The sequence below is a fragment of the Ascaphus truei genome, chromosome 2 (genome assembly GCF_040206685.1).
Source record: "Ascaphus truei isolate aAscTru1 chromosome 2, aAscTru1.hap1, whole genome shotgun sequence".
NCBI lineage: Eukaryota > Metazoa > Chordata > Amphibia > Anura > Ascaphidae > Ascaphus > Ascaphus truei.
This window is the reverse complement of record NC_134484.1, coordinates 328,018,527-328,044,138: the sequence shown is the minus strand read 5'-3', so window position 1 is coordinate 328,044,138 and position 25,612 is coordinate 328,018,527. Positions and strand designations below refer to the sequence as shown.

The following is a 25,612-nucleotide window of genomic DNA, read 5'->3' as shown; positions in this document are numbered from 1 at the left end:
TCCAGATCTATATGAGGACTACCTGCGTGAGCTATCCAGGGAAGCCAGACTTTCTGTAAAATGTGGTATGTATATTTTTGAAAGCTAGTCAGTTTTTCCATCATACATATAAACCACCGCTTGTTTCTAATAGACAGAATTGGTAGAAGTTTGTCCAGCTTCCATAGACTCGCATTGGCGCATCTTGTCGCGGTGGTAATATGGGTGATTATCTTATTTGTAGCCCTTGTGTGTTCCTGCAGTGGATTGTTTAGAAGAAACAACCAAGGGTCCATGGGAATCTCTGGTCCCAGGATCCGCTGGATCCAGGACTTCACCTGTCTCCAAAGGTCATGCACCATAGGGCCACTTCACTGCAGCCTTTGGGGCTCAGGGGAGAGTAGCCCGGGACATATTTAGCAATATTCTTGGGGGTGTTATACCAGCGAGTCATAACTTTTTATATGCGTTCTCCCGTATAGTTGAGCAATTAGAGCTTTTAGCCACTGATTCAAAAATCTCCTCCCAGTCGTCCGCCTCTAGCTCCTCCCCCAGATCACTTTTTTCATAAAATTAAGCTTATCCTGATATTCTGCAGCTGGAAGGGAGAATTGGCCATATTCTTTAGAGATTAACCTCTGGTGAGAGTCTGCTTCCTGACAGAGCTTCTCAAACAATGAGGCAGGTTCAGTGGGCATAACTTTGAAATAGAAGGCCCTAATCTGGAGAGAGCGAAAAATCTCACCCAGCGGGATTCCTTTATCCTTTACCAGTTTGTCAAAAGGAGCGATCTTAAGGTCATGGCCAATGTCGAAAAGTCTATTAATGTTTGCTTGTCTCCAATTTGCGAATATTTGTTTGGAGCATCCTGGTAAAAAATCCTTGTTCCCAAAAATGGGGGTCATTAGAGAGTTTGGGCTACTACGCTTGTATTTGAACTTGAGCCTGTCCCACATTTTGAGAGTGTGTGAGATTGTCGGCAAGGAGGGTGAGTCAAAAGGCCCAGGGGGGAGCCAGAGAATCTTTTCTATGCAGGTTGGTTGTATAAAATTCGCTTCGAGAGAACCCCGTCTCTTAAGTGATGGGTTGGCGTGCCATGCTACCCATTGACTAGCTTGTGCTGCCCTGTAGTAAGAGAGTAAACGGGAGCGCCAGACCGCCTGCTCTAGTGGATCTAGACAGGGACGCCGAGAGAGGGGGACAACTGGGGCTGAAGTCCCGGGCCCGCTGAGTGGTGGGGCCCAGCCGGCCGGCACTGCAAATTTCCCCCGACCTCTGGCCAGGCCCTGCTGCCGGTCGCGGCTGGGCCCTTGCTCTCGGCAGGATCTTTCCTCTCTCTGTCCCACGCCGCCGAGCTTCCACTGCCGGCACGAAATGGGGCTCTGACAGCGCGCTAGAAGTAAGCTTGGCCCAGCTTCCGGCGCGCCACATGCTGACGTCAGAGCCCCGGCACGCGCCGGCAGTGGAAGCTCGGTGGCGTGGGACAGAGAGAGGAAAGGTCCTGCAGGCAGCTGAGATTTGGGGCGCGACCAACAGTAGGGCCTTGCCAGAGGTCTGGGGAAATTTGCAGCGCTGGCCGGGCCCCCCAGCCGGTAGACACCGGGCCCGGCTTGACCCAAGGTAAGTTTGTATTTTTATATGTATTGGGGGGCTTGGGGGTATTTTTATATGGGTTGGGGTATTTTTTTATATGTATTGGGGAGGGATTTTTTTTTTATATGTATTTTATTTTTTAATGGATTGGGCTCTTTTTTTTGATGTATTGGAGTCTTTTGTAGAAATGTAGTCCTGGGCCCCGGGAAATCTGTCTGCGGCCCTGGGTCTAGATAGCAGCCTAGGCGTGAGTCTGGGTCTCTTGTTCCAGATAAATTTAGAAACTAAAGATTGGAGTTTGACTATATCTGAAGGTACAATAGGAATGGGGAGGGTTTGGAAAAGTTAGAGCAGCCTTGGTAACAGATTCATCTTTATCGATTGGACTCTCCCCATCTAGGATATATTGAATTTGGTCCATACCAAGAGGTCGGCCGTCAGTATTTTCAAAATGTTGTCATAATTAGCCTGGTAGAGGGCGTCATAGTCCTTAGTTAAAAATACTCCTAGTTATTTCAAAGAGGATTGTTGCCATTTGAAATCTAAATTGAGTTTGATTAGTTTGACTGTTTCTGTCTTAAATTGATATTTAAAGCCTCTGACTTCCTGTTGTTAATTTTTAAACCGGATAGTTTGTTGAAGGTGGCAAGTTCGTCGAACAGGTTTGGAAGGGTTGTTAGAGATTTTGCTACCGTTACGATTACATCGTCGGCAAATAGGGCTATTTTGTAGGATTGTTCCCCCATCTCCAATGTTAAAATTTTGGCGGATATGTGCCGCTAGAGGCTCTATACAGAGGGCTAAAATAAAAGGGGATAGGGGACATCCTTGCCTCGTGCCACTCTATCTCAAATTGGGATGAAGGAAAACCTTGGCTTTTAACTATCGCTGTGGGATTGGAATAGAGGGCCATAACTGCTTTAAGAAAAATACCTGAGAAACCGAAAGCCTTCCCTATATACCCAGTCAATTAAATCAAAGGCCTTTTCTGCGTCTAGGCTGAGCAACATGGAGGGGACATCGCTCTGAACTGCCCAGACCGTAAGGTCTATAATTCTCATATTGTCAGCAGCTTGCCTGCCTGGGATAAAGCCCACCTGGTCGGATTGGCCAAAGAGGGGAGAATCTTTACCAATCTATTCGACAATATCTTGGAATTGTTTTTTTTTATGTATCTGTGTTGATCAGAGATATTGGGCGGTAGCTCCCATAGAATTTGGGGTTCTTCCCCTCCTTGTGGATAAGGGAGATAGAGGCTTGCAGCATACTCGTGGGGAAAACAGCATCTGCCATGATAGCGTTGAACAATAGAAGCAGATGGGGGAGAGGGAATTGCTGACTTTTTTTTATAATATAAATTTGAGAACCCGTCTGGGCCTGGGGCTTTAAAAAACTTTTAATAACCATTTGAACTTCTAATGTTATTCGCTGGTTGAGGGCTTCTTGTTGAGCCTCTGATAGAGTTGGCGGCTTGAAGATAACTTATTTTATCCCCTGATTGGGTGTCATGTAGTACTTTTTTTCCCATTATACAATTTATTATATTATTTTTGGAATTCTCCCACTATTGCTTTTGGTTTGAGGTTAGGGAGCCTGATTGGGTTCTGATTGACTGAATACTGTAGGAGGGGTGTCTATTTCGTAATTTGGCTGCCAAGAGAGAGTCCGCTTTATTAGCTTTCTCGCAGAACTTTCTCTTTGACCAATTTAGAGACTGTTCTGCTCTAGCAGTTAGAAACATATTGAGCTCCGCTCTTGATTCTTTAAGAGTTTGCAATATGGCTGTGGACTGGTTATTTTTATGTAGTATAGAGAGAGAGCATCAATCTTGGCTTGGAGGGTATCTATCCTCAACTGTCGGGCTCTCTTTCTATTCAAGGGCAGCGATATAAGGCAGCCCCTTTATCGTAGCTTTGTCCGCCTCACACAGTACTGCTAATGACGACACCGTGCCCACATTGGTCAGGAAAAAAGCTTCTATTTCCCTATTGATTACACCCTGTACCTTGGGGACCTTGAGTAGCGATTCATTCAGTCTCCAAGCTGCCCTAGGCATCCTAATATTCAAGTTTGTGATTGTGGAATCTACTGGGGTATTGTCTGATCAGGTTATATTATGAATATTTGAGTTGCTTACCTGTGAAATCAGGCTTATATTGTCGATGTATGAGTGTTGTGGAAATGAGTAGAAGGTGTAGTCCCTCATCTGGGGGTTCAGTTCCCTCCAGATATCTACCAAATTAAGGGATGAGGCCCCGTTTAAGGGCTCTTTTACCTCCTGGGTTCTAGAATTCAGAGGGCCAGGTTTCGATTAGGGGGGGGATTGGTCTAGGGCTGGGTGTATAGTGAGGTTGAAGTCTACCCCCAGAAAAAAAATTTGGGGGCAGTTTAGACCCTTTACATTTAGCGAGATTACTTTAAGTGACATTACGAGTTTGTGTAAGCTCCGCTGGTCGGTCTGGTGGAATTATCACATACTGCACCTTCGAACCGTGGTCAAACCTATCACCTATTAGCTGGACCAGAGCATGGGGTAGGGGTGGGGTTGAAAAATAGAACCAAAAGGGGGGGGGGGGGGGGGAAAGAACGTGAGTATGGATGTGTTTCCCGAGACATTGTCCTAGTGCTCACCTGCCCTTGGGAACAAAATTTAGGAGGGGGGGGGGGGAACAAAAAACAAGGGCAACTGTGTTTCTAAGAACACCGACATATATTTGGGGGTAGTAGCCAAGACCGAGAAAGGTCCGTCTACCCAGGCTCCGACCTCTTCATCGCTTTGGGCCTATTATAACAATAGAATTGGTCTATACCTACAACAATAACATGGGCTTTGCTTATAAACCAATAATAGCCTAGCCTAAACCTGAAAACTTAATACAGATTCGTAACCTGTTGAACCTTTCTATAAACTCAATCATAAAATAGCTAGGGTATAAACACATTATAACAGTCAATATTTAGTATTTTCATGGTTGATCCTCTCATGCTAGACCTTCAGAGGTCTGCGGGTCAGGCAGCTCCCTGGTCCTCATCTCTGGACGCTCGGGTCTATGTCACGCCTTGTAAGGGGCGATCTGCCCAGAGAGCCACCTTCAGTGTTGGGGTTCCAGGGCAATGGGAAATATGAAATGGTAAGATTTGGAGAACTGCCTGTAGAAAGGGGAGAGGTCACATGGTGGGATACAGATCCATCGTGTGGCTTAGGGTTTCGACCCTTCGTCGGGTGGTTTCACCGTGGATTCCCTGTGAGGGGATCTCCTAGGGTAACTGTTGACCAGGTAGAATTCAGGGCTGAAGGAATTCCGTAGCGGGTCCAGAAGGGAGGTGGTCCAGACCCAGGTGGTTCAGAAATGCCTCTCTGTCGTCTTGGTCCCTGAGCGTCTGTGGTCTTCCATTTTAAACTGCTCGCTTCTTTTGGCGAGTGTGGAAGGCGCCAAGTCGGCATATACCTGTAGAGGTATATTTTGAAACTTGAGGTCCCTGGAGTTCCTTGCCACCGTGTTGAAGGCCTCTGTTTAGTCTTGAAATAATGTAATCTTAGTACCACGTCCCTTGGCCTATCTCCCAGTTGGGGTTCTCATTCTTAGAGCTCTGTGACATCTGTCCAGGGTCACAGACTCCTCTGTGACATCAGGGAATGTTGATGTTGGCCATTTGCCCACGAACCCCTCAATATGTTTCAGATTCTGGGATCCCCCTAATCCGAAGGTTGTTGTGACGATCTCTGTGCTCAGCATCTTCCTGTCTTTTCTTGACCTCTATAAGCTGGGCTTCAGAGTCCATAAGAGGATTGTCTGGTGATCGTGGCGTCTACCTTGGTTTCTTGGGAGCTGGTGCGTTCCGCAAGGCAAGAGATCTCCCTTTTTTTTTTTTGCCGTTTGCATTAAAAACTCTCTTATCTTTTATAATAAAATAGAGTCTGTCTTGGTGGAGAGATTCTCGATCTCCACACCGAGCTCAGAGTCTGATTGTTCCGTGGGGAGAGCCTCCTCTAATTCGGCATTTTGTGAGGATGGCCGGCCATGTTTTCTGAAATACTCTCGCGGCTCACTCTTTTTTTTCTTTTCTTTTTGGTAGATTTAGTGATTTTTTGAGGCCATGGTAGTTGGGTCTCAGATGAGATGGTTTATATTTAGAGAGTTAGTTAAGGCTAATTTGCTGGCATAGGTTTAGAGAGAAGGATGCCAGGGGTGTTCATGGAGCATGAGTTTCAAGACGCCATTCTAGCTTGCTCCTCTGGTCAGGCTCAGACATGTTTAGAGCCCTTTTGTTGGGGACGCATAGTCTCCTGTGGGGCGATCCCAGAATACAGGTTCGATAGTTGTGTTTTGTGCCTTCCACTTCAATGGGGAAGGGGGGGGTGCTGCCGTTGGGGGGTTGAGTCCTAGTTTGTAGAGCGTTTATATAAGGTTAGTGGGTTGTGGGGTTCTCAGCTACTGGTTGTTCACCATTGTCTGAGGCTTAATGTGATCTCCCACAATGTCCTAGAGGCCTGTAGCGGCCATCTTGAGTAGAGTGAGCAACCTGTGTGGCCTCTGGGTCTTGTCCTCCGCACACCACCGTGAGCTCGGGCGGATCTGCACAGGGAGTGGGGGGAGGGGTCTTGCTGTAGTCAGTCAGCCTGGTAGAGACTCAGAGCAGTGATTAGCCGCGGGGGGGGGGGTGGATGGGGGGAGGGAGTAGAGGGATACACCCTTCTGTTCGGGTAAGATGGCTACTCCTCTGCGTTAGTGGGGCCTCCACAGCGAGTGCGCCTGGCAGCTGCCGTCATTCAGGGGCTCTCCCCAGCATCGGCGCAATGGTACCCGACCGGGAGCCTCCCCACGCCATGTTCAGCCTCCTTTCCGGGATTACCTGCTCCAGGCCTCAGGGGATGACTCGCGCCGCCGACCGCAGCTCCAGCCCTCCACTCCCTGCCACACTGACGCTCCCCGCACTCACCTGAGCAGCACCCGGTGTCTGTCCAAGCTCCCCGATCGCCTCTGGGTAACCCGTCAGTCTCGGCTCTCCCAGGCTAGTGGGGTCGCACGAGTCTGACGGCCATCTTGGGCATCCCAAGGGCTCTTGCTGCGAGGAGTTCACCCAGAGTTTTCCGTGCGGGGGATCGGTAGCAGGGGGGTCCCTGGTTCGGGCGAAAGTTGTCAGTTAGCTTTGGAGGACTAGTCCCCTGAAATTGGTGCCCTTCGGTATATTTTTGGGGGTGTTTTGATAAGGTTTTATGCCTAATTTGGGTCAGGTTTTGAGGAGCTGAGCAGAGTTGCGACTGCACAGCTCTGTGTCCTGGCCACGCCCCATACGTAGAGGTTTACGCAATAGGCAATCTGTTTCTGTTGTCTGTATCTTGAAGAGGATCCGGACACACGTGAAACTTTTGTATCCACGACTAGATTGTAATTAACGAATTGCGTTTTACCCAGGTCTGTGTTCTAGGGAGAAATACACAACTTCAGATTTAGCATAGAATTTGCCGCAGGATGAATTACCAAAGGAGATTCTCGGATGCACAGTTTGATGGATCTCATTGTAATATGTGTGGCCTGTTTCTAACCTCTCCCGTTGCGTCACATACAGATGTAGCAAATGTTATTTACCCCCGTCAAGGTGGAATAACATGCATGAAACTACGTGCCAGCGGTAACGCAGTGCATCTGGTTAATGGCCGTGGTAACGTCTGCTACATGTGCAGTTGCTCCCCATAATTCGAGTATAAGCAGTATGAAAGAGAGGCTACATTTCACAATATATTGATGCAGGTTCAGAAAGCCAATCGGCATCCGTTTTCTGGCAAAATCAGGTTTCTATACATTTCTCACTTTAAAGTTTTGTGGATCAATTAAATAATTTTTTTATGCTTTGAAATTGATGTCCAGGGGTATTTTTACTTTGAGTCGATATATGCTTTGGTGCCATTATGAGACATTCGAGAAGAGTGAAGCAACACATATTACAGGGGTGTTCAACTCCAGTCCTGAAGCCCCCCCCCAACAGGTCAGGTTTTCAGGATATCCCTGCTTCAGCACAGGTGGTTCAGGCGAAAACGTGGCCTCTGAGCCACCTGTGCTGAAGCGGAACTTACTGAGCCACCTTGGGACTTATTGAGCCACGCACCGCCAGGACGCAAGGCGGGCGCGCCGGCGCGTGCATGGGACCTTAGCTTAAGGGTCTGGTGAGAGGCACACGCCGCTGGCTGCAGCGGGTTCCTAGCCTAATGTGAGCGTTGCATACTGTTGATTGGAAGATTTATCTGGTGTTGCGTTGTGCGTGGGTCTCATTGTTTGCTAGCATTAGTTTTTTGTTGAGGATGTTAATATGCTGCCATATGAGATTTAAAGGGGCAATCCCTCTTAGGACCAAAGTGTACTAGTTTAAGAGGTTAAATATGACTGATGCCTTTTTTTTGTCATCAGTCCAACACCTATAAGTCATTTTTAAATCATGACTTATTAGGTGACCTAAGATTTGGGAGGCGTTTGATTTACCTCTGGCTGCTCCCTTGTGTGATGTCACTGTGTGTTCAGCAAGTGCTTGTACAGCCAGGGTCCCCATCTTCCCTTATCCTTATCTCCCTATGGGCTCTGTGATGACAGGGTGGTGGGATACAGGCAGAGAGAAATGTTGATTGATAACCATTACTTCATTCAGAGGCCTCTGAGAAAATTATATTTTTTTGCTTTTTCAAAGAAACAAAATCATTCCAAAGTTTGCATTTATTTGTTTATGGAAATGTAGTAGATTCACCTGTAACTGTGTTTTCCCCCACCCTCAGGGAAATTGTACCATTACACGGTGTCATGTGCTGGTTACCTGCTGGCTTACAGGATACTGAGTGGTCTGCCGGTGGTGTTGGGGACATCAGGACAGACTTCTGGGGTATTAACTGGTTCTTACGGCAATCCCTGCAGGAGAACTTCTTTCCACTCCCCCTGATAGATTGCAAACTCAGGCAGCAATATATTTTATAACAACTGGACTTTATTTTCCAACAGCATACAGCATATACCGGATATATTAGGTCTCCAACCTCCAGATGGTCCCTGGACTTCCAGGCCAAGGGCACATGGGGCAGTCTTTGCTCTTTCCTGACTCCCTAATAGTCAGGATAAGGTATCACCCCTCACTCCACCAAGGGGAGGGGACAGTAGGTGCCAATGCTCGTTACACCTCTGTGTGAGTACCAGTCTCTCTCAAGGGGGGGAGAGACACTGACTAAATTTGAGTGTGCAGCAACTTAAGTACAGAGGAGGAAGGTCCAAAGTCTGTGCCCAGGATTGGGCAGAACACGGGCCTTAGCCCGCCTCCTCCCGTGTCACTCAAGGAAGCTGCTTTCTGTGGGGAAAACCCATGATTGGTCCTTACACTGCCTGCACTGTTACCAGGGTTTGCATGTCAGGGAGGGCAGACTAGTAGCCAAGGCAGGCATGGCTACACCCCTCTTTACAAAAATGTTGCTTGCAGGACAACTACCAGGGATTGCAACTTGAACTATTTGTATAATGTAGCTATTGGGTGTGTCCTCCCGTTGCTACACGTAAACTGCTCATTAACAGGAGAAGTGAAGGAAAGCAGCACAATTCATTGACTCATCTCCTCATTCTGTGCTTCTCTAACCTCTCCTTAACACCCCACCTGAGCTGACCAGATTTATGAATACATATTATATTCACGTGCAAACTAGCTCTATTAATATGCGGGCACATGCATTGCCGAGTCAGATGTAACTGCTGTTGCCTGGGGAGAGGCTTGAGAGACGAGTGTAAATTATTGGCTTGCTGTCAATTTTACCATGTTTTCGCAGCCAGTTAGGGAGAGGGTTAACATTATAACAGTCATGGGGTGGAAAAATCCTGGGCGACTTTTTTGCGGTCGTGCTGTTATGGGCAGCTGCGGTGACTGAGAGGTCAGTCATTACAATGCCGCTTCGTGTGACGTGCTGGGGGCAAGAGTGCGCCTGGACACTCCAGGACTCTGCCCACCCCTGCTTTCAATTCACAGTGGGGGGAGAGGTCTTGTCTGTATCACACACACACACTGCGACACAGCCACGGGGGGTTATCGTAATGCCGACTCCCACACTTAACAAAACGCTGGCTCCTAAAAATTCTGCCTGTTTTGTAAGCATTTTCTATTTTTTTCCACCCCTGCAAAAATATTTAATATTTCAGCTTTGGTTGCAGAGTAAGGCTAAGGCCCCGTTGCACCCGTCCGCACGGCTATCTGGGCGCTTGCAACTCACTGCACTGCGGTCTGTAGGAAACTTTTTCCGGCGTGGGGGGGGGGGGGCGTGGCCAAACCGGGTGGGGGGCGTGGCCATGACGTGAGGGGGGCGGCCATGACGTGAGGGGGCGGGACCGCCCGTCAGTCGTTCAGCCCCTCAGCCGCTGAGCCCCTCAACTCCTCACACACAGACAGGCACTCACGCACTCAGGCACACACGCAGACAGGCACTCGGGCACACACACAGCCGAACGCACAAAACAGACACACAAGCAGCTCTCCTCCCCTCCTCCCCATTGGCTGACTCGCGTACCACGTGACGCGTCAGCGCTGAAAAGCACAATCCGGTTGTAGCTCCAGCAGGCTGACGCGTCACAGTACGTAGTCAGCCCTGCCGGACGGAGGCAGCGAGGGCAAGGACCATTCGATTAAGGGTCTGGTGGCGCGCCGCCGGCCGCAGCGGGTTCGCAGCCTAAGGCCGCGCTTATAGTGCTGGTGACGCGACCGATGGGGTCACCCGTCGCCACCACCGAAAGTTATAATTTGATTTTCAGCGACTGTCGCCAGGGACGTCACGTAAGGGGGTAGGCCGCGGTCTCTGATTTGGTTTAGAGACAGTCACATGTGGCGACTGTCTCTAAAAAATCTAATAGACCCGGCTTCAAGATTTTATGTCGCTCCGTCGTGCCGTCGCGCTTACAACGGAGTCAATGTATTTGATTCGGAGCGATGTCGCCGTCGCAAGGCACTATAAGCGCAGCCTAAGTCCCTTGCTATGAAGAGCTTGCACTCTGTTTGAAGCCTGTTGTGTAATTGAGGTGAAAGATTGTTTCAACCCGAAAAATATAATTAACGCTCTTGTTTCTAATAAACAAATGTGTAACTGCAAGGGAGACAAAACTGGGCGATTTCAGATTCCTTCGGATTAATTAAAGGGAAGTACCGCTGCCCATTAGGCTCACGTGGGAACGAGCCTTGAAGCGGTCCATTACCCCAAAGCATTGCCCCACTATTCTAATCACTGATTGCTGTTTCTGTTCCTATAGTTGTGTTTTTTTCTCCCTCTGTATTAGTCCTGTTCTCTCCATCATTTTTCTGTACCATTTATTGGGGATTTGCTGTATACTATATATTTTCTTTGTACCTTTCTCTTTATGTTCTGGTATTTAGATGGTGGATGTGCACTGCATTTCTGTTAGTACATCTTATGGCTTTCAGCTGCCTTATTATAGTATACTTTGATTTATTTTAGTGCTCCTTTACACAGTTTCATCAGCATGCTGCTGTTTGCTCTGGGTAGTTACACTTGCAGCAGTTATGCTCATTATAGCTAGTTTTTCGGTGTATAACTTAGACTTATAGCTGTCCTGTGAGTGGTGTATTACAGATTGTGTACTGATGTCTATTTCTCTGTGTGCATTTTAGGCACTTGGTTTATGCATTAAGGCTTATACCACAGATTGTATACTGGATGTGTTGTACTTTCCACCTGTTATCATTGTACAGCTTTATTTCAGATGCGTTGTTAATTAAACGCTTCATTATGAATAGTAGTATTTAATTCTTTAGGGGGTTTTCGTTACCCCAGTGAGTTTCTGTTTGAATGCTGTGGACAATTGGTTTAACAAACAAATATAGTTTGATGAGGAATATTACTTGGTATTAATGTCTCCTGACTTGTGGATTTCAGACTAACTAACTGAAATGTGCCAACTATAATTTACTTTGAGGGCAGTTTTTTTGGATCTCAAATACCCCTTTTATTGATATCTTTTTACATGTTTAAAGCGAAGGAGCTTTAGTTTTTAAGTGATAACTATTTTAATAAGTTGTGTTTTTAGGAATGGCCTTTTTGCCATCTTCCCAAGTGCGTGATTGAATGGATATCTCTTCCTTCAGTGTGTGACTTTTGGAGTTCTTCCCCACTCCTCACCTCCATTTTTGATTTGTGAAAGATGGTGGTTAAACTTTTTTTTCCTGAGTAGACTTTCCTTTTGTGGGTTTAATTTTTCTCTTATTCAATACAATAAACCCACAGATGTTAGAAGCATGCCTAAGGTGACCTTTAGCTTTTAGACCTATATTCTATATGTTGTTTTGGAGAAGAGATCAACTCCGTTCAAATGAATGGCAATAAAATCTTCTCCGGCACAGTGTAGTTTCGTTACAGCGTATTGAAATAGGGGGGTTTGAGATAAAATCTCTGGTTTTAACTTGAGCCTTCCGCTGCCCCTTTGTCTGTCATTGGGTTAAGAAAAAAGTTGAGAGCATATAGGACCACACTTAAAGAACCATTTCCTTCCCTCCCCCCCAAGAAGGAAGCAGGGGGTATCCGGAGCTGAACCACATTAATTTAATCTCTGTGGACCCCATGCTTCCCGAGAGACATACCTCTAAAGGTGCTGGCGGTATCTCAATCCTGTATTAAAGGTCCCACATCACGTGGGCCAGTAGGAAACTGCAAGAGATGATGTCGCTGGTTCCTATTGGCCTGCCGGACCTTTAAACCGCCGTGATTGCGTACCCAGCCAGGGCAGCCTTCAGAGTTTAGTATCTCGGGGAGCAGGGGGTCCCTGGAGCTGAAATTAACGCGCTTCAGCTCAGGAGACCCCCTGCTTTTTTGCAGTATGACCAGACTAAATGGTAAATGTAGCCCTTTATGGCCCTTTTAAAGTGAATGGATTGTAAGGTGTCTTCTAGTATGGTAGGTGTCTTGGTAAATATGGCACATAATGTGTTCTGTTGTGTCTTTAACAGGCGGATGGTGAGGTCAAGGAGCAGAAGTCCTTACAAGTCACGACGCTCTCGGTCTCGCAGCAGACACAGAGCTCCCAAGTCTAGAAGTAGACAATCTAGCATCTCCCCTTGCACCCTGACCTTGAAGGGCAGCCTAGCAGCAGAGCTGAACAAGAACAAAAAAGCCAGGGAAGCTGTAGCCGCCAGGGCCCTAGCGAAAGCTTCCTGTACCCCTGCCCCCACCCCCACCCCCACCAAGGGGCACTCGGAGGCTGGCAGCAGCACCCATCAAGCCAACAACGCCAAGGAGCTCAAGAAAACAAAACCGGACAGGCCCCCGTCTCCTCCCCCGAAGATCGACAAACCCAAACCCAAAGTCAAAGCACCGGCTCAAGAGCCTAGAGTGGAAAATGACCTTCCTGCAGAGAAAAATGCTAAGCATGCAGCGAAGGGGAATAAGGCGGATGTTGCTGGTGTAGAGGCACCAGCTCGGAAAGAGAAGAGCAAAGCACATAAAAAGGTCATGGTTCCCACTGAGAAGGTTAAAAGTCTAGCACCGGCGGCCTCTACGCTTCCACCACTGCCTCTTCCTCCCGTCCTCTGCGGTGATGGGGAGAGGTAAGACTGCGCATAATGTTGGTCATACCTTTACCGTGGCCAGGCAGCATCACTGCAGTTACAATGGCTGAGTATCTCTGTACAAAGCTTCTTAAAGCCACAGTCACATTATGTGATGTTATGTTTAAAAAATGCAACACTTTGTGTGATCTGTATCAGGATGGGCCAATTTGATCTAAAATACGTCTGCGTCAATTTGCTCAAGCGACATATATATGAAGCTTGTTAATGTTGTTGTTTTTATTTGTACATTTAGCCCAGCTCTCTCAGGATCACCTCAGTCCTGGCACATTTATTTAACACAGAGAGAGAAAAACATCACCAGTTCAAGGCGCACATTTTGATACCGCGCATTATAATGTTGTGCGGGCTGTCTCTTCCCTTACCCTCCTGTAACTGCTCCCCAAAATGCTCACTGGCCCAAGTGGATAACACTTGGTGCATAGCACCTTGATGCAGAGTGAGATGGAGACAAAATAATGATTTTAGAGTTTGACCCTTTGAAACGAGTTGACTCAGCTGATAATACTGAAACAGATTTATTATTTTGCTGTAATTTGCCACCCCAGTGACATCATGCTTTCAATGTACAGCCATTTAATGTATAATACGCAGGTTCTCTGCTGCCGTTTGTTCCCAGTATTGCCTTGTTTGTAGAGCATCCGAAGCTTACCTTCTGATTTCCTATTTTAATTGTGAGAATGCCCCCGGGGTTCCTGTGAACTGTAAAACGGCTGTTAACTCAAACGGAACCCCAAGAGTGAAAATCCTAGAGAATCGATGTTTACAACCGGTAAACGTAACCGCCTTCTTAAGGATTTTTAGTTGTAGCCGGCAAACCGAGATGGCGTTTCTGCATTAGTAAAGGTTTACTCGAACGTATGTGTCCTTGTCTTTTGCATCTAGTTTCCGCAGCTGCATCCCAGGCAAATCGGTGGTGAAGGAAATGGAGCGAAAACTCAGACACTTGCTCTCAGACTTGCCTCTCCCACCTGTGCAAGCTGGAAGTGAGGAGTTGTCAAGTAGCCCGGAAGGGAAGAAAAACCAGTCGCGGAGCAAAAAAAGGCCCAAGTAAGCTTTTTGATAATTTCTTGAGGAAATAGAGCATACCACAGCGCATGTCAGTGTAGCTGTGGGGGGTTGGTATTCTGTTAAAGATCCCCAAACATTTTTTTTTTTTTTAAATTCCCCATTTTAGTTTCTCTTACATATTCTGATGAAGGAGAATTTGGATTTCCTTTTTCAGATAAACCGTGAGAATCAGACGAGCAGGGGATTCTGGAATAGGAAACCGCAATTATATTGTCCGCTGATGCAACAGTAGATTTTTGTTTTAGTGGCAATTCTACCTGTCCTGTCTGATGTGTTTACTCAAAGTTGACGGGGTGCAAAGTTGATTGCATCTTTAATTATGATATCTTCACTCGTGTTCTTTATTGGAGAATTCAATTTTAGTCATATTTGTTTTATATGTAGCCTAAATCGAAATAATTGTACCCACTACTTGATGGAGATAGATTCATGTAACAGTTCATTTACTTAAAAATGACCAAGTTAGCTAAAGTGCATCTGTTGGCAATTGTTAAAAATGGGCCTAATAGTGTTATAGGCACGTGAAATCCATCAAAACATTTTAATGTTTGTTCATTAATGTATAAAAGGATTTGCGGCCCACGCTGTGGCGAAACCCACGAGAACGAAATCGATTGGGGCAAGCGCTGTGTGGATAAGTTTGACATAATTGGAATAATTGGAGAAGGTACTTATGGACAGGTCTACAAAGCCAAAGATAAGGATACAGGTAAGTTGGAGACCAATGCCCAGATTCCCTGAATGGTCCTAAGCCTCAAGGAACCTTGCTGCCTATTCATTAAAACATGGCCTTAATATCTTAACGTTCGAATGAAATGATACCCATAAACGTGTGCAGCAATATAACAAGACCGCTCTATTCAATGTGGGATTCAGTCGCTGCACTAACCTCTCTTATTCCAACTTGTCCTCTGGAAAGTAAACATGCTGTGTTGTATAGTGATGCTAGGATGCCAGGCTCTCCATGTAGGTTTCGGGAGGTGCATATGCCCATTAAAGTCTCCTACTTTATCAATACTTCGAGAGGGTCAAGGGTAATAGAGATGAGTAGCTGACAACAGTAGATTATTATTGTTGGAGAACTTCATTCTAGTTTTTCGGGGTTGTGTTCTTACTGGAGAAGCAGCTTGAAGTCGGTAGAGATGTGTAGTCGCTTTAGGTATTAAATGATGCTGCAGAATTAGATGGGTGCCACCTGTTCTTATGCTACGGAGATGACTACATAGAAAGTGAGGTCTTGTTTTGCAGTCAGCCGAGCGGTTGTTAATCCCGAACTCCATTGCTTCCAGGCCTCTCTTGTAGCAAAGCGGTTAGTAATAAACTATGCCATATTATTGAGTGAGCAAAAGGTAATTGTAAGAAAGGGGAATTAAAGAATGCTTGAATAGAACTATGCAGCGGCTCCTGCATTTGCTTCCTGTATGTAGATGCACATGTTTTTCGTTTTGCAGGAGAGATGGTGGCTTTGAAGAAAGTGCGTCTGGACAATGAGAAGGAAGGTTTCCCGATCACAGCCATTCGGGAGATTAAGATCCTTCGACAGCTCACCCACCAGAGCATCATTAACATGAAGGAAATTGTCACTGACAAAGAAGACGCTTTGGACTTCAAGAAAGATAAAGGTGTGTACATACATCAAATAGCTGGCCTGAAACTGGTGGTTTGTATGTATGTTTTTAATAGTGTTCAGATCCAAAATGGATGGGTAATCATTCGTACCTGCAGGCCTATTCAGCAGTGAGTATAAGATGCTGTTAATAAAAAAAAACAAAAAAAGTTTGACAGCTAAAATGTTTGCTTCCTAATTTAAAGCAGTAAAACGAGTTAACTTTATGGGGAAATAATAAGTAGTAAGTATGTTAACCTGTTTTGGTGCTCTAAAGGTATCCAGCTTTGTAAAGGGCTTCATGTATCTTCATTAAATAATACAGTACATTAAATCCTTCTCATTAGACAAACGGCGTGTTTAGTGTACATCTCCGTAAACACCACTGAAACTTAACTTGCCAATGTGCAGTTCCTTTCTCTTCCTTGTATTTTAAAGTATACAGGTTTTTCTACTTGTAATATCTGATGTTTCCATCTTTTTTTTGTTGCTACCAACAAGTGTCTGGGGGGTTACGCTGGATCCACTTTGCCCGTTTTAAAGGTTATAACTGAATCAATCCTTTTACAATTTTTTGTATGATTGCCAGAACACTTGGTGTGCGCGGGAGTGGAACACATTTTCTCCTGTAAGCCGATGTTTTCTTCTATCCTTGGCCACTAGCACACAGAAACTCGGTATTCGAAAGTATACCACCTCAGCATTGAGGATAGCCTCCTTCTATTGATGTCATTTCCCAGAATCCCTGGCTGTATGAGAAGAGATGATGGTGAAAAGCAGGGTTGCAAACCTGTCAGAGATGGGAATTTGCTCACAAGTGATATTTTTATTTACTGCACGGTGGAGAGTTTTTGTCACCCTCCATAACTAATTTAATAATTGATGGAAGACAAATAAGATGCTAAGAATCAATCCTATGCCATTGCAGATATTTCAATATAATTAGCATTGAGTTAGTCTTTGCAGTACAGTGAAATACATACATAGTGACGGCTGTATGACTTGCATTAAATGTAATATACAACCGCTTTTCAAAAGATTGATGGGAAATATTAAGCGTGCTTAACATAAATCCTAAAAAGATAACATTTTACTACATGTTTTGTTTTGTGTGTGTATATATATTATGAAAAGAACCATGGCTTTTACAGGAGCTCAAGTAGCTACATTGATCCTAGAAAATGATTATTAGTAGGCTGAGATACCTTTAATTGGACCACCATTAAAATAATTTATAGGGGTTAATACACGTGAACTTTTGAGGGGGCAAATGTTCCCTTCGTTACAATATCAGAGTATAGACTTCATGCCTAAATATATCTGTGTATTTATTTTCATGTTGGTCCATGGAAAGTTACCACAATCTACAAATAATTGAAATTCATTAGTTTAAGATGTTGAAAACATTGTCAATGTTCAATGTTTGTAAGCCAAACTCCTAGTGACACAATGGTGCATATCATAGAACCATGAAAAAAAGCACAAGTGCGCACCATGGTAAGAGTATGATGGTATAATATGACAACGATAATAAAAAACTTACATATCAGTAAAACTTAATTCATATCCAGGTCTGAGCGATATCCTCGTCTCTTACGCTTCACCTTAGATCAGGCAAGGGGGCAAAGTCCAATTCTTATCAGGTAGCAGTCCCGCGCGCTGGGGCTGTCTCCGTTGCAGTCACTGCAATAGCACCTCTGCGTGTGTCAGCGTGGTGTGTAGCGCAAGTGCGCATGTGTGGAAATAAAGCCCCCTATATAGCCGTCCGTTGATGCCAGTTCGTTTGAGGGATCGCAGACCGGAATGGATACACTTAGTGTATGCCAGCCACCAAGGTTAAGGTAGGCTGGTTACACAATTAGCGACACGTTTCGTTTAGCAAGTAAACTTCATCAGGCAGTAACCTGGGCACCTATGAGGGGTCCTTTATATGCCATTCAAGCTACATCATTGGTTGTTCCTGTAAAGATGCAAACCAATCATGAGGCTGGAGGGGGTGAATACATAGATTTTAAACACTCTTTGTTGTCTTTAATCTGCAATATTAATCGGACGGCTATATAGGGGCTTTATTTCCACACATGCGCACTTGCGCTACACACCACGCTGACACACGCAGAGGTGCTATTGCAGTGACTGCAACGGAGACAGTCCCAGCGCTCGGGACTGCTACCTGATAAGAATTGGACTTTGCCCTCTTGCCTGATCTAAGGTGAAGCCTAAGAGACGAGGATATCGCTCAGACCTGGATATGAATTACGCTTTACTCATATGTAAGTTTTTTATTATTGTTGTCATATTATACCATCATTCTCTTACCTTGGTGCGCACTTGTGCTTTTTTTCTTGGTTGCCTGAATCCGCCGACAGTCTTCCGCCAGGGTCCTTCTTGGAGTGGGGGGGAGACACTCCAAATCACAGGAGCAGCAAGAGGAAGGAGAGAAATTACTTTTCTGCATTCATAGGAAGCAAGAGCGCGGACTGAACACTCTTTGACTCATATCATAGAACCATGTTAGCTGAATTTGTGTTACCGAGTGGTGGATGGTTCTTTGTTGCCCACATATTTGGGTGCGTAGCTCAGATTCAATACAAATAACTATTTAATTCCTGAGACGTAACTGCAGGACACAGAAACTGAATGGCGTAACAAGTTTAGCTTTAGAGAAAAACACTGTATACTTGATTAATTTAAGTATGGACGTAAAAAAATAAAAAGTAACCTCTCTGCTGGATAAGCATGTGACACCTAATGCTTTTTACGGCTGCTACGCTATTATTTAATGCATGAGCGTCTCGCCAGTGCACCTCGCCATCCTGTGTCAGGAAGCAGCTTGAAGTTCCTCCTCCAGCCCCCACAAGATCAAGATAAAGCATTTGTTAACCTCTTCTTTGATCAAGCGGCTCTGTTTGACAGGCTAATCAGTGAAATGTTTTTCGTAATTCTTTATTAATTGCAGCATAACACAGACGGACAGATGCGACTATTTGTTCACATTATTTAGCTACAATATTATTTGTTTTAGCTTGACAGACATATGCCCACTTAATGCTTGAATTATTCAAATGATATCCTACATACAGAAATAGAAACAACAAGAAATCAAGTGGATCAGATATACATAATACTAGAATGAAATAAAGGTAAAACCTATAATATTATAATGCTCAAAAAGAACATGCACAAAATAAACATGGGCGACAATACAGTAATGAGTCTATTGAATGAGCTGTCTACTCGAGGCAGGAGTTCACATCTAAATGTTTACTATATCCTATGCCCCTTTTTTTTGTATTGTCTTAGAGGTACACTGTGTATCTGCATTCTTCTTCCAGTGTGAAGCTTTTCACACAAAACTCAACCCTCTTATTCCCTCCAGGAGCATTTTACCTGGTGTTTGAGTACATGGACCATGACTTGATGGGTCTCTTGGAATCTGGATTAGTGCACTTCAATGAACTTCACATTAAGTCCTTCATGAGGCAGCTGTTGGAAGGCTTGGACTACTGTCACAAGAAGAATTTTCTGCATCGAGACATTAAGTGCTCAAATATCCTACTGAACAATAGGTATGTCAATGCGTGTCCGTATCAGTGTGTTAATAATTGCATTGCATTTTATTCGTTGTCACGTCTTTACCCCTTCAGTGCCAGAGATTTCAAGGTGCATTTACTCTTACACATTTTGGGACAAAAGCAAGGCTGTTATGTTCTAATACACCTGCCTCTGCACGTACCTTTTATGACTATATTACTAGTGCAAGACATATATTTAAGATGGCTGCCAACATGATCATTTCGTTTTTGTATCCGGTTTCTGCAAGTTGTTTGTGTGTATAAATGAAGATGTTTTTGATAAGCGCTCTCAGGCTTAGATTGTGCAATATTCTGCAGGGCAGGGGTGCTCAACTCCAGTCCTCAAGATCCCCCAACGGGCTAGGTTTGGAAGATATCCCTGATTCCGCACAGGTGACTCGGTTGAGGATTGAGCCACCTGTGCTGAAGTAGGGAATCCTGAAAGCCTGACCTGTTGGTGGTCCATGAGGACTGGAGTTGAGCACCCGTGCTGTAAAGTAGCACAATGATGCTTCAGCATTATCCTCATACAGCAGACAATAATGTTATCAGTCAGAGGCCGCTCTGCTAAGTAGCTTATTACGTCATCTGGGTGCGCAGTCTGGTTCTCTGTGGTCTGGTCCCAGAGATTCGAGTCCACGAGGACTTGGGTTTGTGCAATATTTATCTGGGTACTTCCACCTACCACTCGCATTGTGCAAAATAATGAAGCGCTGGGCAGCTCCATATCCAAGCGACAAATGTACTAACGAGATCGACGCATTGGCACTTGGCTAGAACCTTCGTCGGGTTCTTTGCTGCGTCCGTGCTCGCGTGCAAAATATGTCTTGGATATGGGCTCGCCCTGTTTTCCAAGTAAATGTTTGCAGGAAAAAAAGATGTTTGTAACGTATTTATAAGAGGAGAAGAATATTTCTTGTTACGAGATTGTTAAAGTGAATGGTTTCATGTACAAAATGTTTTAGTTTGACATGTCGCACCCCGAAACCCTGCGCTGGCATTTATGGATGTTTCCTATGCGCTTTCATCGTGATCCCTTTCAGTGCAAGCGCTAACAAATACTGGGGTAGGATCGTGCAAGTGCCACCTTGAACCAACAGATGTAGCAAAATTTACTGTCCCAGGCGTGAGGACAAAAAAGTACAGAGGAGCCACCAAATTAATAAAGGGGGTGGACAATCTGGCTTATGCGGAGACGCTAGCTAAATTATATTTGTGTACGTTAGAAAAGAGGCGTCTAAGATGGGATATGATAACTACAGTATATACAAATATATTCGGGGACAGTACAAGGAGCTTTCAAGCAAAGACAGTACAAAGGACACGGGGTCATCACTTAAGGCTGCGCTTATACTTACGGCGCACAGCACCGTTGCGGGTGCCCATAGTAGGCACGACCGCGACCACACTGCGTAGCGACCTGAACCTCTGAAGACAAGTGATTTTGTCTTGGAGAGCAACGGCAGAGTCAGCGTCACGTGAGCGGCTCAGCCAACGAGGGTGAACTGCTCACGGCCACGCCCCCTGTCGCTTCCCGAGGTCTCCTGAACCAAAGTGCAACTATCGCTATAGCAATGGTGACGTGTGACGTCACGCAGTCGCGAGCACGTCGCCGCTACTATAAGTGCGGCCCAAGGTTGGAGGAAAGGAGATTTCACCAGCAACAAAGGAAAGGGTGCTTTACAGTAAGCGCAGTTACAATGTGGAATTCATTACCCATGGAGACGGTGATCATGGATACAATAGATATCTTCAAAAAAGTTGAACTTGATAGACCTGTCTTATTTCAACCTCATCTACTATGTAACAAGAAAAAATGTCTGCTTCGATTTTCACTGCGGGGTGGGGAGGTCCATGCTTCCGAATGGGACACCGCGCTGCATTAATATTTTGGTGCCGTGACTGCGCAGCGAAGGTATTAATACTGTCTACATCTGCACCATGCGGGGTTTCTCACTGAGTTACTCTACACTTTTATTTCCACTAGGGGGCAGATCAAGCTTGCAGATTTTGGCCTCGCAAGACTTTACAGCTCCGAAGAAAGGTGAGGCTTTCAAATCCAGCGTCTGTGCGGAGGAGATGTGATTTGCTGCATTTTTCCAACCGTGCCACTTTGTTTTCTCATTTTTAGATCTACTCAATTTACAATTTTGTTCTGGGAATCTTTATTTATTAATCCTTGTATAATCAGGTTCTTAAAAGGAAACGCAACACATTTCATTTTGACTACAGAATTAGAGTAGAGCAGGGGTGCTCAACTCCAGTCAAGGGCCACCAACATGTCAGGTTTTAAGGATATCACTGCTTCAGCACAGGTGGCTCAATCAGTGGCTCAGTCGTTGACTAGGCCATCTGTGCTGAAGCAGGGATATCCTTAAAGGAGCAATCCAGGTTTTTTTAATTTCATTTTGTAATTCAGGTTTGAAGGGGGGGGGGGGGTAAGGGGTGTCTCCCTGCCTCCAGAGATGCCTACCTCATGTAGCGGTGCCGGTATCTCTGCAGTAAGAGAACTTGTGTACCTAACAAAATAGCAGCTTAAATGTCCCGCGTTACACCAGCCAATAGGAAGCTGTGATGTCATCTGTTGTGGCTTCCTGTTGGCCAATGTGACTGGGACATTTTAACTTCACAGTATCTCATCTCTGGAAGCACCGCATCTCTGGAAGCACCGCATCTCTGGAAGCACCGCCTCTCTGGAAGCACCGCATCTCTGGAAGCACCGCATCTCTGGAAGCACCGCATCTCTGGAAGCTGGGGGTTCCCAAAGCTGTTGAGCTCCAGAGACCCTCGCTTCAAACCTGTAATTAAAAATAATAATTGAAACCACAAATGCAGCCCGTGCAGCTGCTTTAGTCTATATTTTAAACACGAATACAAATTTCTTGTGCCTTTTCTGGAAAAAAAATCAGCACATTAATTGTAGCCGTATTGTGATTGCATTTGCAGCTAATTAAAAAAACGTGAAGTGTAAAATATAATAATATATAATACGTGACCTTTTGGAGCGTCTGCAGCTCTGGTGAAAGGGATGGCTCAAGAACCCCCAAGAACTAGCAGATAAAAACACAAAAAACACAGCGCACAACGCTCGTAGTGCATTAAAAATGATATTAACATATACAATAGGTAAGGTGAGTATTGTGCGTACATCAAGGTAGTTTTAAACAAGCATTTCAGGGATATAGGTTACCCAAACACCATGTGGAGGCCTCTCCCTGATGAAGAAACCTACGGGTTTCGAAAAGCGTTGGATAGTGTACTAGCTCCCTATACACTGCCCCACTATTGTAAATTGATCCAGCAACCGGCGCGAGTATCGGCGAAAATCTTCCGGTTACGTCATCAACCCGGAAGTGCCCGAACGGAGGAGAGGGAGAGGAATCCAGCCGGTGTGGGTTTCCCTCTGGAGCAGATATCTCTGTGTGAGCTGTAGATGTGCTGGACTTTCTGTGGGAGCAGGGATTGTGAATAGACTCCATACTTACCCAATAGGAACCGGTGGTCACGAATCAGTCTCCAGAACCTGTGACGACATCTTATCCGGCCTCCACATGGTGTTTGGGTAACCTATATCCCTGAAATGCTTGTTTAAAACTACCTTGATGTACGCACAATACTCACCTTACCTATTGTATATGTTAATATAATTTTTAATGCACTACGAGAGTTGTGCGCTGTGTTTTTATCTACGATTTAGAAATGACCCTTGCCTTTGCATAGTGTTTGCTGTGTATAGGATTGAGACTAAAATCTTCTGCAGCATAGAAAAGCGGCTTCACAGAATAGTAAAATATTTGAATATGGCTCAATTAAACAGATGCAAAATGTAACATTTGTTCAGTTATTCATTTTTGTTGTACAAACGGCGAGTCTAGACTGCAGTAAATTGGCGCCAAAAAGTACTGAAACTTGTATGCTTAGGGAAGCCCCTCTGAAATAACCCTATTGATTTGCTAGCATGATGGGGCTGCTATTGCACGAGAGAGTTATTTTATCTGTGTTGACAATGCCTGCCCTACATTAATAGTGGCAGTTCTGTTCTCCATCCCTCTTGCTGACATTACGTGCACTATATTGTCTGTAGCATGTACATAAATATGAAATATGGAGGTTTTTTTTTTTTTTACACCCGCTATAACTTTTAATGTCTGGTTATACCCATGTACCAGCTTCACATTGCTTAGCCAGCAACCAATCTCACACTGATGAGACCCAAAAGGTCGAAACTGCTGTCTGTGAGTAGGGTTACTGGCTATGCAATTCTTTAACCCAGGCTGTGGGGAAAAGCTGTGTAATGCGGCAAGCATAAGCTTGTAGGGGTCCATATAAAAATAAATCGGCAGTAAAGAGTGACACGCTGTGCTCATTTGCATGTCGTTGCCCAGTGAAAAGCAGGATTGCAGACCTGTCTGAGACGTGATATTTTTAATTACTGTACAAAGTTTTTGGACCAATTTACTAACCTTTTTTGTACCTTGAGACTCCTGGTGCAGGAAGACCCCTGTTAGCCGATTCACTTGAAGTGACGCACGGTTGGCGCCAGAAGGTGTATTATAGAATAACACCTCTTTGTAAATAGGAGCCTAAATGTATTATAGGAATGGTAAAACACAGCAGTTTAGATGTCATTTTTTAATTTATTTTTTATTCAAGGCTACGAATTACTAATCTCTATTTCTTTTTATGTACAGCCGGCCTTACACCAACAAAGTCATAACGTTATGGTATCGGCCACCTGAACTACTGCTTGGGGAGGAGAGATACACACCAGCTATCGATGTCTGGAGCTGTGGGTAAATAAGCACCTATGATCTATTCGGATCACTAAAATGGGCCCGTGTCAACTAAGCGGCATTCTGGTTTGCACCATCATTTCTTTTGAACCATACAGTACATTATTCAGTACCTGCAGTATTTTACCCTTTATCGGTACTTCACCAGATACCGATCTGTATAATTGTAGATGTCGTTGCAGCTGCTCATACTCCTCCTATAGGTTTTTTTTTTATGACTTGCACTACATATCATTATTCTTTTAGATGTAAACGCAAGGATGGTCCCTAAATTTGTGATCCAGAAGAAAGCCCCCCCATATAACTGCACACACACCTTAATGTAATACAACATCATTGTTCTAATGTCTGAATAGGGTAGTCACAGAAAATAAAATATAGTAACCACACTCAACAATGAACTTCAAATACTTTCAAATTTTCTTTTAATTCTACAGAGGTATCTAGGGACCATCTTTTGTGTTTTCGATCTCCGTTCACCCACCCTTTTAATATAGTATTTATTCTTTTAGATGTATCCTGGGTGAGCTGTTTACAAAGAAACCAATCTTCCAAGCAAATCAGGAACTTGCACAACTTGAACTTATAAGGTGAGGACCTTTTTACGGGTGTAAAATTAAAATAAAAAAAATGTCCATCAGAAAAAAATGGTCACTCAATCACTCCAGTTCTATTTGGCTGAAATCTTTGATTTGTGATGAGATCTGTTATGTGATCAGTGAAATTAAATACCCCCCTCCCCCTGCCCAGCTTTTGTTTCCTCGCTGCTGATGTGTAAATTGCTAGCTGTGCATACACTGCAAACGTCAGAAGGATTTTTTGTACGTTTACAGTAATGTTTGTCTCTGATTTTGCATATTCTATGTTGGAAATTGCATAACAAATCAGAGATGGCTGCTCACCTTGCTGAAGAGTCACATGGTTGAAAACCACTGTTCTAATGGTTTTTCTTCCCTCTGAAAATATACATTTTGCCGAGGCTTCTCTATCCATGAAAGATGAAATGGCAGAAAATACATTTTCAAGGAAATCAGTATAATCTTAAAAGGGAGGTGAACGTGGGGAACAAGTGTTGGGGATTGGAGAACAGAGTAGATATGAGAGGAGAAATGTTTTTTATACAGTGTGTGCAGCATTGTATGAAGAGTAGTGAATAAAATGTTATTGGGAGTGTGATTACCTCCTTTGACGTTCAGCACGGCAACAGCATTTGTGGAGGTTGATGTGCTTTAATAGATATTCGAATCCGGATTTGTAAATTCCTTTCAGCTGCGGATTTCCACGTAGTCCGTCTAAAAAAAAAAACCCACAGATTATTTTTCTTTCTTTTTGTTCTGTAACTGAAAATCCACAGTCCTGATTTTGGATTTTTATTTAAAAAAAAAAAAAGCCCACTGAATATGTTT

At 44.6% G+C, this 25,612-nt stretch overlaps 1 protein-coding gene across 1 annotated transcript in view; it reads left to right on the top strand.

The window, feature by feature from the left end:
* Window positions 1-25,612, top strand: part of CDK13 (cyclin dependent kinase 13) — a 46,291-nt gene that overhangs the window by 4,139 nt on the left and 16,540 nt on the right. Inside the window, exons 2-9 of the mRNA XM_075586603.1 lie at window positions 12,544-13,140; window positions 14,047-14,211; window positions 14,802-14,941; window positions 15,684-15,854; window positions 19,218-19,407; window positions 21,401-21,457; window positions 24,105-24,206; window positions 24,719-24,796. Coding sequence (XP_075442718.1) covers window positions 12,544-13,140; window positions 14,047-14,211; window positions 14,802-14,941; window positions 15,684-15,854; window positions 19,218-19,407; window positions 21,401-21,457; window positions 24,105-24,206; window positions 24,719-24,796 — 1,500 coding nt within the window. The remainder of the gene's footprint in view (window positions 1-12,543; window positions 13,141-14,046; window positions 14,212-14,801; window positions 14,942-15,683; window positions 15,855-19,217; window positions 19,408-21,400; window positions 21,458-24,104; window positions 24,207-24,718; window positions 24,797-25,612) is intronic.